This window comes from Plectropomus leopardus, chromosome 2 (assembly GCF_008729295.1).
Source record: "Plectropomus leopardus isolate mb chromosome 2, YSFRI_Pleo_2.0, whole genome shotgun sequence".
Taxonomy (NCBI): domain Eukaryota; kingdom Metazoa; phylum Chordata; class Actinopteri; order Perciformes; family Serranidae; genus Plectropomus; species Plectropomus leopardus.
In genome coordinates this window covers 35,737,624-35,750,680 of record NC_056464.1, presented here as the reverse complement: position 1 = coordinate 35,750,680, position 13,057 = coordinate 35,737,624, and the positions used below count along the sequence as shown (strand labels likewise).

General features: G+C 35.0%; 1 protein-coding gene across 2 annotated transcripts; it reads right to left on the bottom strand.

Moving 5' to 3' along the window:
- Window positions 1-5,288: 5,288 nt before the first annotated feature.
- LOC121960789 lies at window positions 5,289-11,455 on the bottom strand. 2 transcript variants are annotated; one of them, XM_042510653.1, is made up of 5 exons: window positions 11,260-11,455; window positions 9,581-9,967; window positions 7,978-8,261; window positions 6,195-6,322; window positions 5,289-5,867 (listed from the first exon to the last, which is right to left on the bottom strand). In XM_042510653.1, the coding sequence occupies exons 1-5, from the start codon at window positions 11,357-11,359 to the stop codon at window positions 5,666-5,668; spliced, it is 1,101 nt and encodes a 366-aa protein (XP_042366587.1). In that variant the 5' UTR covers window positions 11,360-11,455; the 3' UTR covers window positions 5,289-5,665. The 2 variants fall into 2 exon arrangements, with proteins under 2 accessions (XP_042366587.1, XP_042366594.1); XM_042510660.1 differs by having other exon boundaries at window positions 5,715-5,867; window positions 6,191-6,322.
- Between the last annotated feature and the right edge of the window lie 1,602 nt (window positions 11,456-13,057).

Sequence of the window (13,057 nt, the reverse complement as noted above, 5' to 3'; positions counted from 1 at the left end):
AATTTGTAATTTTAATCAAGTCAAAATATGAGATAGTAAGACAAGATTTTAACTTAAAATCTAATAGTGTTGACTTTTGTTTAATAATTTTCTCTTTAAATGAATGCTTTTATTTTGTCATTTCCATCTTTGGTCTTTTTTTCTTCTTTTTCTGGCTGAGATTTCCTTTTATTGATAAACTATTTGAAACTTTGAACTTGAGGTCAGTGCAATTCTGCTTTCCTCATCAGTGACACAAGAGATGCTCTTTGAGGGGAAGTTCATCTTTAAAATGACTAAATCAGGCAAATCCTCTGTGCATAGATGCATAGATCATAAGGTCTGGAGTCATTTAATATAACTTTAAAAGTTACTTTTAAGTTTTGTTTCAAATAGAGAAAGATGGGTATCAGAGAGGCTCCTGCTGTCTAAACTTTATGAACACAGATGAAACTGCACTCACACGTCACAGGCTGCTCTTTCACTCTCGGCTGATATGTAAATTTGGGACAGTAAAACAAAAGTTAACGATGCAAAGTCAACAGCTGGAACTTTGAATACACAAAATTTGAGCATCCGCTACAGAAAACCTGGGGACAAAACATAGATTGACAAAATGTGTCTCGTGTTGGTATTTATTTATATTTGCTTGAATGTAAAAAAGAAAAATATGTAATTCTGACGCCTGACGCAACTTTATTTTTTTTTTTACCAAGTTTAAAAAAGCCTTAAAGTCCATCAGAAGACTTAATGATCTTTTCCTTGTTTTTAATTTGTAATGAGACACTTACAGAACGTTCCTGATAGCTTTTAAACACTGACGAATAAAGACACAAAAAGGAAGTATGGAAGCCACATTTCTGCTGGGGGGGATAAAAAAAAAATAGAAATAAAAATTAGAATAAATAACAAAGTACAAACTGTCGGAGCTGAAAACAGAAACAAACACTACATCTAGCTTTGTTTTAACTGAACATTTGGATTTGGGATGAAATGATGCTGGTGCCTTGCAGGATTGATGGCAGAACCAAAGATTGGATGAGTTAGTCTCAATCTGAATGAATGAAGATAATAAGAGCAGTGCGTCTTTAGCCGCAGCTCAACATTTGTTAAATTAAATTAACTCCTCTGAAGGGCCACGTCTGACAAACACTGAACTCTGATGAACATCCTGTTCATCATCCTCTGTGTTGCCTTCAAACAAAAAACAGAAAGACGACACAAACAGAAATTGACAAAGTCAGAGAAAATAAGAATCCAAACAAACTCTGCTCTGATAAAGGGATAATGGGCACTGCTGAGTCTATCAAAGCATCATTTTGCTGCACTACCAATTGTGTTTGATTCACATTAATCAACTGCAGATTGTATCTGTCTTTTGGGGAGGTTTACATGTTTTTGATTATGTTTTCTCCTTTTCAAGCTGCCATTGGTGTCTCAGACGATTTTCAGCTACAAAATCAAAGCCCCTAAAAGAGAAAACAAAACACAAATTAAATGGGGACAATGAGAAAGAATGACTTTGGTCATTTGTTAAAATTGTTTTTTTAAAAAAAATCTGTTCTTGCAACCACCTAAAATTTTAAAGTTAAAGCACCAAAACATATAAAATCATCAGTATGACCCTTGAAATTGAAAAATTAAATAAATTCATATCTATCTGAATTGCCTGGAAACTTAACAATGTAAGAAAAATTAACAAAACCATGAAAGCAATAACAGAATGTATCATGGTAAATTGTATTTTCAGAGTGTAAATGACTTACTAGCAATTTCTAAAAGTGTAGTTTATGGTTACATATAACTGCACATACAGTTATTTGATGTGTGGATTTCAAAATATCACTTGTTTGAAACTGTTAAATGGACCTTGTCAAATGTATGGATTGTATTTTTGTTTTTTTTAAGCCATCATGTAACACACGTATATGTGCTTTGTCAAGCATAAAATTGTAAAGAAATATAACAAAAATATTTGCTGGTTGTAGAAACCTGTAACACCTGGTTGTTGGGCAACCATGTAAGTTTTATATTTGTACAAAAAAATATTTTAACAATTTTGAATTTTTGTATGGAGGGCTATTCTAATATTCCACTCTGTAGAGAATTAAGTCTATAGAGTTTTGTACATATTGGTGTAAAGTGAAACGGTGGCCCATATATGATGATGTACAATAATTATTTTGATATTACAACAGATGTTTTACTAAATACAGAAATATAAATAAGAATTCATCCATATAATGTTGATTTACCTTTCGTAGACAAATGACTAATTTCGTACACTATTTCTTTGAGAAAACTTGACATTTTGAATTTGTAGTTTGTTTGGTAAGAGACACATGAGAGTAATCCTGAATATATCTTCCTAAGGTCTTCATTTGTCAGTCACTGGTTTTAATGAAAATCTGTTTGCTGAGGTTCACAAATTTATTGGTATTTGTATTTGGCCATGAATGCATTCTCATAAAATGTGAGCATAATATTACTGCCTAAGATAATGAATGATTAAGCAAAACCCCAGATTACTTTTAAATAGTGTTTTCTAAATGTATATGTAAGGTCAAAAACATTTATATTTATGAAATCTATGGCTATGATATTAACTTAATATAATGACAGATTTCAGATTGAAGAAGGTGGTTGAAGAAGTACTTGGATACTTAACTTAAAGGTCCCATATCATTCTCATTTTTAGGTTGCTTTAATGTTCAAAAAACATTATTTCTCATACTGTGTGCCTGAACATACACTCTGTCTGAAACACTCCATTTTAGTGTTTGTCTCTTTAAGAAATACATAAATACCCATTTAAAATGTTTCAGTTTCAAGTTTAAAAACAGATTATATAGTAAATTTGTGACATCACAGATTCATGGAAATCCTGACAGCTCATTTAAAGGCACATGTTTTTAGAATGCATTTCTGTGTGGATTGAGCATTTCAGTATTGTCACACTATAGCACCTATACCTGCTTTATATAGAAATTACTTGGAAATTTGACTTTTTACAATATGGGACCTTTAAATTCAAGTATCAAGCAGAGTGTAGAATACCAGTTTGATACTCACTATCTTTAACATTTAATGCTAGCAATACTTTTAAGGCATTTTTCTGTAACAATATTTAGACCTATCGTTACATCAAAAATAAAAAGTATAAATTCAAAATGTCAATGTAATACAAGTAGGATTTGTTGTCTAGCTACACATAATTTCGCTCCATTTACACTGTCACTGTTTTTGTTTTTCATTAAAGCCATATAACCACTACATTAAACCACTCTGAGGGCCTAAAGGACTACAGTTTTCATTAAAGTATTGATAATAAGCGTTACGTCATCGAATTGGTCTTGTTTTCACACGATGGCCTACAGTTGTATTTTTGTAATCAAATTTAAAAATGTTTATCAGTTTTATTGTAACATTATTGTAACTTGAATCTTGAAACTCACTGCTGAGTGTCTTTCACGACATCTCTTGTTTGCTTTTTCTTGATACAGTGTTATATTTGACAAAAAAAAAAAACATAACAGCAGCCGTTTTGAACATTTGGGAAGTTGTATCTAGAAGACTAGCTCGCTCTGCACCTCACAACTCATGCTAACAAAGATAAAACGCACATAATTGTGTCACAGTTTTTCAATTGAGAAACATGTTACAAACAATAAAAATCCAGAGGGATATAGTTAGCCTACAAAGTACTTAATTTTGGCCCATAGCTAAAGTTTGCTAACATTTGCTGTACTGTAATGAGCTAGTTTGCATTACAGCTAGCAGTTACAGTAGCTTCTTATGTGTTAAAATAACAGTTTTAAGTGGAAAACATGTTACAAACAATAAAAAATCCATGGGGTTAGGGTACATATGTATACTTTCTTTTGGCCTGTAGCTAAAATCAGCTTATCTTATCTTAGCTTAGCAAGATTAGCAACATTAGGCAAGTTCTTGAAGTATAGTTAGCTAGTTAGCATCCCAGCTAATGGTTAAAGAAGCTTCTTGTGTTTAAAAGTAAATGTTTATTTTAGAGTGAAAAACATAACAAATTGACTCAAAGAATTCAGAGGATTATAGTTCACATTTTGAAATTTAGTCCCATAGGCCTAGCTAATGTTAACCAAGTGTTAGCTTGCATTAGCTAACATTAGCTCATTTCTTGTACTGTAGTAAGCTAATTAGCTTTTGTGCTATCTGTTACAGTAGCTTCATGTGTGCTGAAATAACTGTTTTCTTCTGTTTTGTACGTCCAGTCTAGATTTCTGACCAAATTTTCAAAAAGGCTGCTGTGAGAACAGAGTAACACGATTTTTAATGCCACACTTCAGGTTCTGGGTCTGTCATCGATTGCATTTTTGTAATTTTTATTTTCAGTTGTGCTGCACTGATAGCTACAGCAGACATTTTTGACAGTGGTGGATATTTTTGTCATTAAACATACAGCTTCAGTTTTGAGTGGTTCTCTTGCCTGTTTTTATGAAGATCACTGAGGGATTATTTAATTGAACCCCTGTTCACCGATATATACGAGTATAATTACACAGTATAGACCTGCTACAGTTTAGCCTACATTAAAAGTATCATGATGTCGTGAGAAAACGTTATTGTGATTTTGTGTTATAGAAATAATATTAATTTAATTTATAATCTGTATGCTTTAAACCTACAAAAACAGATGTTTTGGACCATTTGGAGGCAGTGGAATTTAAGTTTTAAAACGTTGACTTCGCATCTACTTTCAAGTCGATATTTTGAACATTTTAGAATTAATATATTATTTATACAGCAGCTTTGGTCCATAATAGCTACTCTAAAATGTATTACCGTGTATTTAAAATGCATTCAGAGTCAAATCAGGGTGCATACAAATCACTTTTTTAAGAATTGTAATGCACTAGTTTAGTGTAATAGGCTACTAGCTGAATAAAAAAACTTGGCAGAGGTGGTGCAGCCTTATTGTTTTGCAAGTCAAGATAAGACAAGATAAGTCCCAAATCTGGTCACTCAAGATTTTTTTGCTGTCTTTGCCAAATGAAATGCCATCTAAACAGCAGAGCAATATATTAAATATACAAAAATCAAGATTGTTGTTTTTTTTAATTGGTGTGTATTTTGTCAGCATAAGTTTGTTGGACGTTGTTAAGACTAAGAATGTTTTGCTCCTTTTTTTTTTTTTTGATGGGAACAAAATGATCTTTTGTATAATATTTTCCAAATGATGCTCAGTTACATAATAGGTACTAAGAAAGCTATCAAGTATTTTAAAATCAAAAGGCTCAAGCCCAAGTGAAGTCACAAGTCAGGAATCCAAGTTGAGTTGAAAGGTTTTTTTACTCGGAAAGTCAAGTGTGATGTCATCAACCTCTAATGAAACAGATATCCATCTTCTCATTTCTCTCAGATACGATACAAATAAGAACTCTTTATTTTTTTTTAAAACATACAAAATTCAGAAAGCAAAACACATATAAAACAATATAAAGTCAAAAATATCAGTAAAAATTTAAAGAATGATCTTATTGCGTTTTATTCTGTTAGCATTACAATCTTGCACATAAATGGTAGTTATATATTTTCATCAAACCAGTAAGCAGCAGTAGTTTGAATTTTATATTTCTGATTAATAGTTGCTGTATGAAGTATTCTGGAGAGGATGCAGCTTTTCATACACATGCCCCTGCGTGTTTCATTAAAGCTGCTCTGTCTTACTCTCAGAGATACTCATGTACTTCTTCGTCTTCTTCTTCTCTCCCTTGGGTCGATACCTTCTCCTCTCCTCGCTGCTGCTGATTGGCTGTCTTGCCTGCTGCTCATAGGCGTCCTCCAACAGTACTTTTCCTCTGGAGGTGTAGCTGAGGTAGGACCAGGTGAGGACGGAGCCATGGTACGGCCTAAAAATCATAATTTTGAGTAGTGGATTTAAAAGAAGTCCAAAAAGATTCTAAGTAATATAATTTCATTTAAAATGATGCGTGCACGGACCCCTGGAAATGTGAAAGTCCAACGATAATTTCTGTTTTTACAGTTTATGGCTATGATAAATGGTGTAATTTTGCTGATTTACAAAGAAAACATAAATTGGCAATAAAGTAAACATAAAATACACCCATTAAAAGTTGTACGCCCCTTCCCTAAACCAAATAAAAAATAAAAAAGACAGCGTCAGTCCAAGAGGAAGCGAACGTATTTTAAAACTGGATAAACACAAACACACATACGTGTAAACACCGCCGGTCATATAGCTGAACACTTCTCTGTAGCGGAGAGGATAATCCCACACCTGGATGTCCGTCACCTGACCATCAAAACCTGAAAACTCAATCACAGGCTCACCTGACCAGGCATACTGAACACACACACACACACACACACACACACAGATCATATTAGACATGATGATAATTAACTATATAAAATCCAATAAGTTGTTCAAGAGTTTGTAGTTCTGTAATAAAAGTAAAAATAAAGCCCTTTTTAGACATAGACTACTAAACGTTGCATTGCAGACGTGATTACAATCTTTCTTTGCACTTTTTAATCAATTACTTTTATTTATGTACTGAAAAGATAACCCTAAAGTAAATATAGTCATTATAAAACTGGGTAAATTTGTCAAATCCTGTCCTGGTGGTTATTTTTTTGTTTTTGTGTGTTTCAAGTCTTGCGTTTCCTGTTTTATTTTGATACTCATATTGTGTCCTTCCAGGTCTCTTCACTTCCTGTCCTCTTGTGTTTAATTACCTGCCTCGCCCTTATGTGCCGCAGCCGTGCCTCGTTGTCTCACCTTCCCCTGAGTATTTAGTCTGTTTGTCCTCCTCCCTTTCCTGCAAGTCTTTCCTTCATGTCATTTCACCAGCTTCTCCTCGAGTGTTTCCCAGTAAGTCTTTGTAGTTTTGTTTTTTTTTTTACCTGTTTTGGATTTTTGACCTAGTCCTTATCTTTTGGACTTTGTATTCAGATTGAATGGACAGATCTAATGTGTACCGACCCTCTGCCCCATTAAGGGCCTGTTTTTTGCTGATATTTCCTGAGTGGAGTCTGTGTTCTTGAGTCCCTCATGTGTTCGTTGCAAAATTGTGTTTATAGTTAAACTCTGTCTCCGTAGAGCTGATTAGATCCGCCTGTAATGGAATTTAATTCAACAGTATCACATTCAATTTTCTACATTTATAACTAACCAAATTTCATGGGACTCGGTTCAGAATTAAAAGTGTTCAAGTCAATTTTTTTGTGAAGTTTGCATCTCACGTACACTTTGTATTTTGCCTCGTGTCCAAAGACAGTATGTGAAGATGGATGACACGCCCCTACCTACCCCCGCTATGCTGAAGGGAGGTTAAAATATCCAAAATATGGGCGTTGCTGTTTTGCAAGGGTGATGTCATTGAGAGCCCACTCTGTGCAGTGGCGAAAACCTCAGTGGGGGCGTTTCTGCCAAAACACCCATCTGACCAATCATGAGCAGCTCCATTGAATGGGAGCGCAGGGATTGGCTGTCACAGCTGTCAATCATGGCGAAAAAGCCCTCTTTTTTTGTATAATCTATCATTAAAACTGAACTTATCCTTAAACAAACACTTGAACAGCCTTCAGTGACAGAAACCATCTTTGGGAAAAATTTATTTGGCGTCTACTTTGAGTTTTTAGTTTGGACTATGTCCATTCACTAACATGGAGGGGTGGGCTTAATGACCTATACTGCAGTCAGACACCAGGGGGCGATCCAGACTTAATAGTCATACTTTGGGGGAGCTGTCATGTTGTCATCTTTATTCTCGCTATATACTCCTCGTGTCACGTAGAGATCGCATCAGGTCTTGACAGCGCCATTCAAATGAATGACAGGGCTTCGTTTTTATATGCAGGTCTGTCAGTCACTAGTTCAGACCGCAGAACCAATTCTCACATCTGCATTTATTCACCTGTTCACATAAAATTCAGTCAATCCAAAAAATGTCAAACAAGTACAATTTGCTATAGTATGTCCCACTCTGTCCTCACCTGAAAAGGCAGCATCTTTCTGATGCTCATGTTGGATCCGTTGAAGACCTGGGCCACATTATTCACGGAGTCCACGATGAAGCAGACTCTGGTCCAGAAGTCCGGTCCAATGTTTGACCAGATCTTTATGTTAGGTCGCAGGTACAGGTTTTGGTAACTGTATTTAGTGTTCAACTGATACCCACCACCACTGAGTCCCACCTGCAGAGCGTTTCTGCTGGCTGGACTGAGCGTGAAGAGTGAGTAAGTGTAGTCGACCAAGTAACGCAGACACACAGACACACCTGCAAGAGCCACACAGGTGAGAGTGTTGATGGACAAAGTTCAGAAAAAAACAAACACATTCACACTTGTTTGGTTGTTGTTGAGCAGGGTACATTTCAAGGTATTTTTTAAGGGCAAAGCAGGCTTTTTTGTGGGAAATACTAATAAATACTTATTTAGAATAATGGTCACTGCAGCTAAAAAAACCCCAAAACATCACAAGACATCAGTTGCACCCCGTCTGTCACACAGCAGAAGACTGCGTAGACACGATGACTGACAAATGCGTAGTGAAAAAAAAATCACCCTCATTCAGAAATTCAAGAAGATATGGTCACAATGGTCACCTTTATGAAAAAGACACTCATGTTTTAGATATCTAGCACACTAAAACAAAAAACCCCAAGATATGACTGATTGTCCCCCTTATTACTGTATGATAAAAAAAAATATGATCCGAATATGATGTTGGTTTAATTGCATTATCCTAAGGTAATACATTTTTATTATCATTATTTTGATTTATTTTCTCTCATTCTACATATACCATTGTTCCATACATCCCTGTTCTATGGTTCAATAAAAGCAGGTTATGTTATCCTACTTTTAAGTTTCAATTTTTTTTTTTTAAATATTTTTTATCATTTATATATATATATATATATATATATATATATATATATATATATATATATATATATATATATATATATATTTTACATACCTATATTAATAGAGATAGATAGATAGATAGATAGATAGATAGATAGATAGATAGATAGATAGATCGATAGATATACTTTATTGATCTCAAAACTGAGAAATTGGGAAATATAAATCTAGAGAGAGATTTTATATGTACTATTACTTTATAAATTGAGGTCATTTACTTTTCTAGATATATTTTTTCTGGTTTAAAAAGGAGAAAACAACAACAAAAAGAATATTGATGTAAGATCATTTACAACAGATTTTTCTGGCGTATCAAGACTGTGTTACTATAACTTAACCTTGTAGTCCAAACCAAAAAAAAAACTGTCAATGTCATGACGATATGCAATACTCAAAAATAAATGAATAAATAGATAAAAAGAACAGCCTAAAATGCACAATAAATGGGCTTCAAGTTACAGATATAAAGGTCCAGTGTGTAGGATTTCGGGGGATATATTGGAAGAAATGCAATATAATATAAGAGGGGAGTTTCCTTTGTGTATAATCCCCTAATATTAAGATTTGATGTGTTTTTATTAGCTTCTATTGAGCCATTTATATCAACTTGTCCCTATGTGGATATACTGTGTTTATGTTTGGTTATGTAGTTTGTAAATGTACTCACTTCTAGTAGGAGGAGGTGTGGTCCAGGGATAGTTGGTGGTGGTGTAGTAAGGTGGTTTCCTGGTGGGGTAGTAGGCTCGGGTGGTGGTGGGTTTGGTGTGGTAGTAAGGTGTATTGCTGGTGGGGTAGTAGGCTCGGGTGGTGGTGGGTTTGGTGGGGTAGTAAGGTGTATTGCTGGTGGGGTAGTAGGCTCGGGTGGTGGTGGGTTTGGTGGGGTAGTAAGGTGTATTGCTGGTGGGGTAGAGGGCTCGGGTGGTGGGTGATGGGTAAGACCAAGTAGCAGGCCAAGAGGAAGGGGAAGGAGAAAAATAGGGTGGATAGAAGGATATTCCTCCTCTGTTCGCAGACAAAGTGAACATCTTCCCCTGTAAATTTGTTCTGGGTGATGCTGGAGAAAGAAAGAGGAAAAGAAACCACTCAAACAAGTTCTCAGCATAATAATAAATCTTCCTTTAACTCATGCATCCTCTGCAGGTTTTTATTAATGGTATGATTCTCACATTTATACCAACCCAAACAGCATACTGTGTTAATTAGAGTGCAGTTGTGAGAGGACTATATTCAGCGGCGGATTAATCCACATTTGGTGCTCTACTTAGTACCTGGACTCAAATAATCGCGATGTCAAATACTGTTTTTTAACATTACATAATAGCCTAAAAAAGAAGTTTGCACTTTGACACCTGAATGCAGTTAATTTGACCCCTGACCTAAGCCATTGTTTGTTTCCTGTGTTTTCCTACTACACACTCACACACACACACACACACACACACACACACACACACACATGCCTATGCATTCAAAGTGGTCAAAGAAGTATGAACTAATGCTGCATCACATGGAATCTAGGAGACGTTAGATGGCAAACCAGATATCATTTTAGTTGTCAAGAGCCGGACAGTAACAATAACTGTGGTCGGCAGTAACTGTAGACATCATTGCCATTAAGAGTGAAAATATTTAAACTTTTTGCTGTTTGTTGTGACAGAATTTATATCTGAATGTGACATAGCTTCTGTACATGAGTTTGAAACACGGGCAATCAGGAAAATTACTGGACATAACTAGAAAAATATTGCAAAAAAAATGACAGTTTTAGTTCTATTCTTTGTGGAGAGGAGAGCATCACCGTCACTACATATCATAATGCATGTTTCGTTTTAGCGTCCTGCTATTCCGTCTGACTTTTTTTGTTTATTTTTTCCCGTGCTATTCAGAAACTGTTTCGTTTCACCTGATTCCATGTGAACACCGCTTTCACTAAAAGCTGTAGTATCACACAGTAAAAATACTCTGTTACAAGGAAAAGTTCTTATTGAAAATGTTTCTTCAGTAAATGTATTTAAGTATAATCATAGAGACTTAAAGTAAAGCACCCAATGCAGAAAAATGACTTAGCAGATTAATTGTAACTAACCAATTAATTAATTAATCATTTAAGTTGTTTTTAATAATACTGCTGGGAGTTCCATAGTAAACGTACTCACTTTCCACTTCTTGTATCTGAGTGTTGAAGTATTTTTCTATTATTTTAATGTTGTTGCACAGTGTGAGTTCCTCTGAGTAAAATTTATTCAGAGAATGATCTCGGTTTTGTTTACATAACCTGCATTTAACCAGGACCTTACATGAGATATGTGTGTGTGTGTGTGTGTGTGTGTGCATGTGTGTGCATACCTGTTGTCCATCTCCATGCTTTTTCAGGTTTAGCTGAATTTGTGACCAGCAATGCTGACATCACTGTCAGCATGGAAACATAAATCAGCTCACTCTTCATCTTCGTCTTCACCTGGCTGACCAGAGTCTCTGCTGTGCAGCGTCTGTGTGTCCTCGCTGTGCAGCGTCTGTGTGTCCTCGCTGTGCGTCTGTCTCCCTCTGAACAGACTGCAGCTCCTGTACTTTCATTTCCTGGTTCAGACGTCAGCAGCCTCTGTAAGTTTTGTTTCTGTAAAAACATCCTCCCCTTGATTCAGTCTCCCCCTCCTCTTCTTTCTCACCGGTCGTTCCACATTTGAAACCACAAAGCTCAATCACATTTACTCAAGCACTTTAGGTGCTTGTATTTAGCATTTTCTGCTACTTTATACTTCGACTCCACTACATTTTTGAAGCCAATAGTGTAACTTTTACTCCATTACATTTATTTAATATCCGTTAGGTCCATTCACCAAAGGAAAATGTTAGCATTTAACATTTCTGCAAACTACAAATACATTATATTTGCACATTTAATATCATAACACCTCTGCCAAGCTGCAAACTCATGTTTGATTAGATTGACGGTTGTTTTTTAGTAACTGTTTGTGGTGTTTCCCAGCTGCATTTGAGGGACCAAACCTGGGTGTTTTTCAGAAACGTCCCTGCTTTTATAACAGCTTTTGTGCCACTAAATTTGATTGTGTATAAAAACGTGTTTTATTGTGCCTAAATCACACATTAACCAAAGCATTATTGAGAAAAGTGAAGGTTTTAATTGTATCCTCCACACAATAACATACAAACCACAGAAAGAGGTCTCAAACTTGTGATGTCATGAAGTATAAAGTCTGAAGCTGATTTTGTGGACCAACAGAAAGTTTGTTGTCTTTTTAACTCCCAAATGAACTTTATATATTAAAATGTCCTCAGTTCTGTAACAGAAAATGTTCCCATATACTCATAACATTGCCCTGGCTCATCCAGCACATCTTTCATCATTCATCATCACTGGAGCAGCTCTACACTTCATACCCCATGACATCAAAAGCACTCCAGTTTTTGGATATAGGAGGGTTAAACTCATATTTTTAGAGTGTTTCAGACCATAGAAATAATATGTGTATTTTAGAGATGGGCATAGTTATGCAATAATACACTCCCAAGCCATAAAAATATTAAGCCATCCACTAAAGCTGAGTCTTTATATTCTGTTACAAAAACATAATAACAAATCATATTTGAAGAAGAATTACATTATTCAGATGAGATTTCTTTTTTCAGAAGTATTATTAATTGTGTTTGTATATGCTTTACATGGTGGAGTGTGAATGTCAACTCAGGTGTGGACCTTTTCTCTGTAAGTAGCACCACAAACAAAATGCATTTCTTTAAGTGCAGACTGAGAACACAAGTATATTGAAAAATTTATTGACATTTATTACTCGTGAAAACTGGTCATGTAAGTATTTTGGGATTAAACAATTTTAAAGGTCTAGTCAAAGTCTGATGTTACATTGTTTTGATTAATTTCACCAGAAAAGAAATAATCATTAAAACTGAAAAGAAATAATCATATTGCTGATCATTTTATTCATAGTGTTATCCTTTTTTACATTTATTTTTCTGCATTTTTAGCGAACTTGAAATACTTACTATTTTCCTTCCTTATGGGTAGACTTTTTACATTGATAGATTGATAGTTGTAGTTGGTTGGTCTATAACAAAGACTCCAACAAAGTTATTAAGAGTAGATACAAAATATAATAAAACGTATTTA

Bases quoted from the DNA above. Each gene is read 5' to 3' on its own strand.
- LOC121960789 (XM_042510653.1), bottom strand. From the start codon at position 11,359: ATGAAGAGTGAGCTGATTTATGTTTCCATGCTGACAGTGATGTCAGCA. The intron at 9,968-11,259 runs GTATGCACACAC...TTCTTTCTCCAG, and splicing joins AGCATGGAGATGGACAACAG to CATCACCCAGAACAAATTTA. The intron at 6,323-7,977 runs GTGAGGACAGAG...GTGTGTGTTCAG, and splicing joins GAAAGATGCTGCCTTTTCAG to TATGCCTGGTCAGGTGAGCC.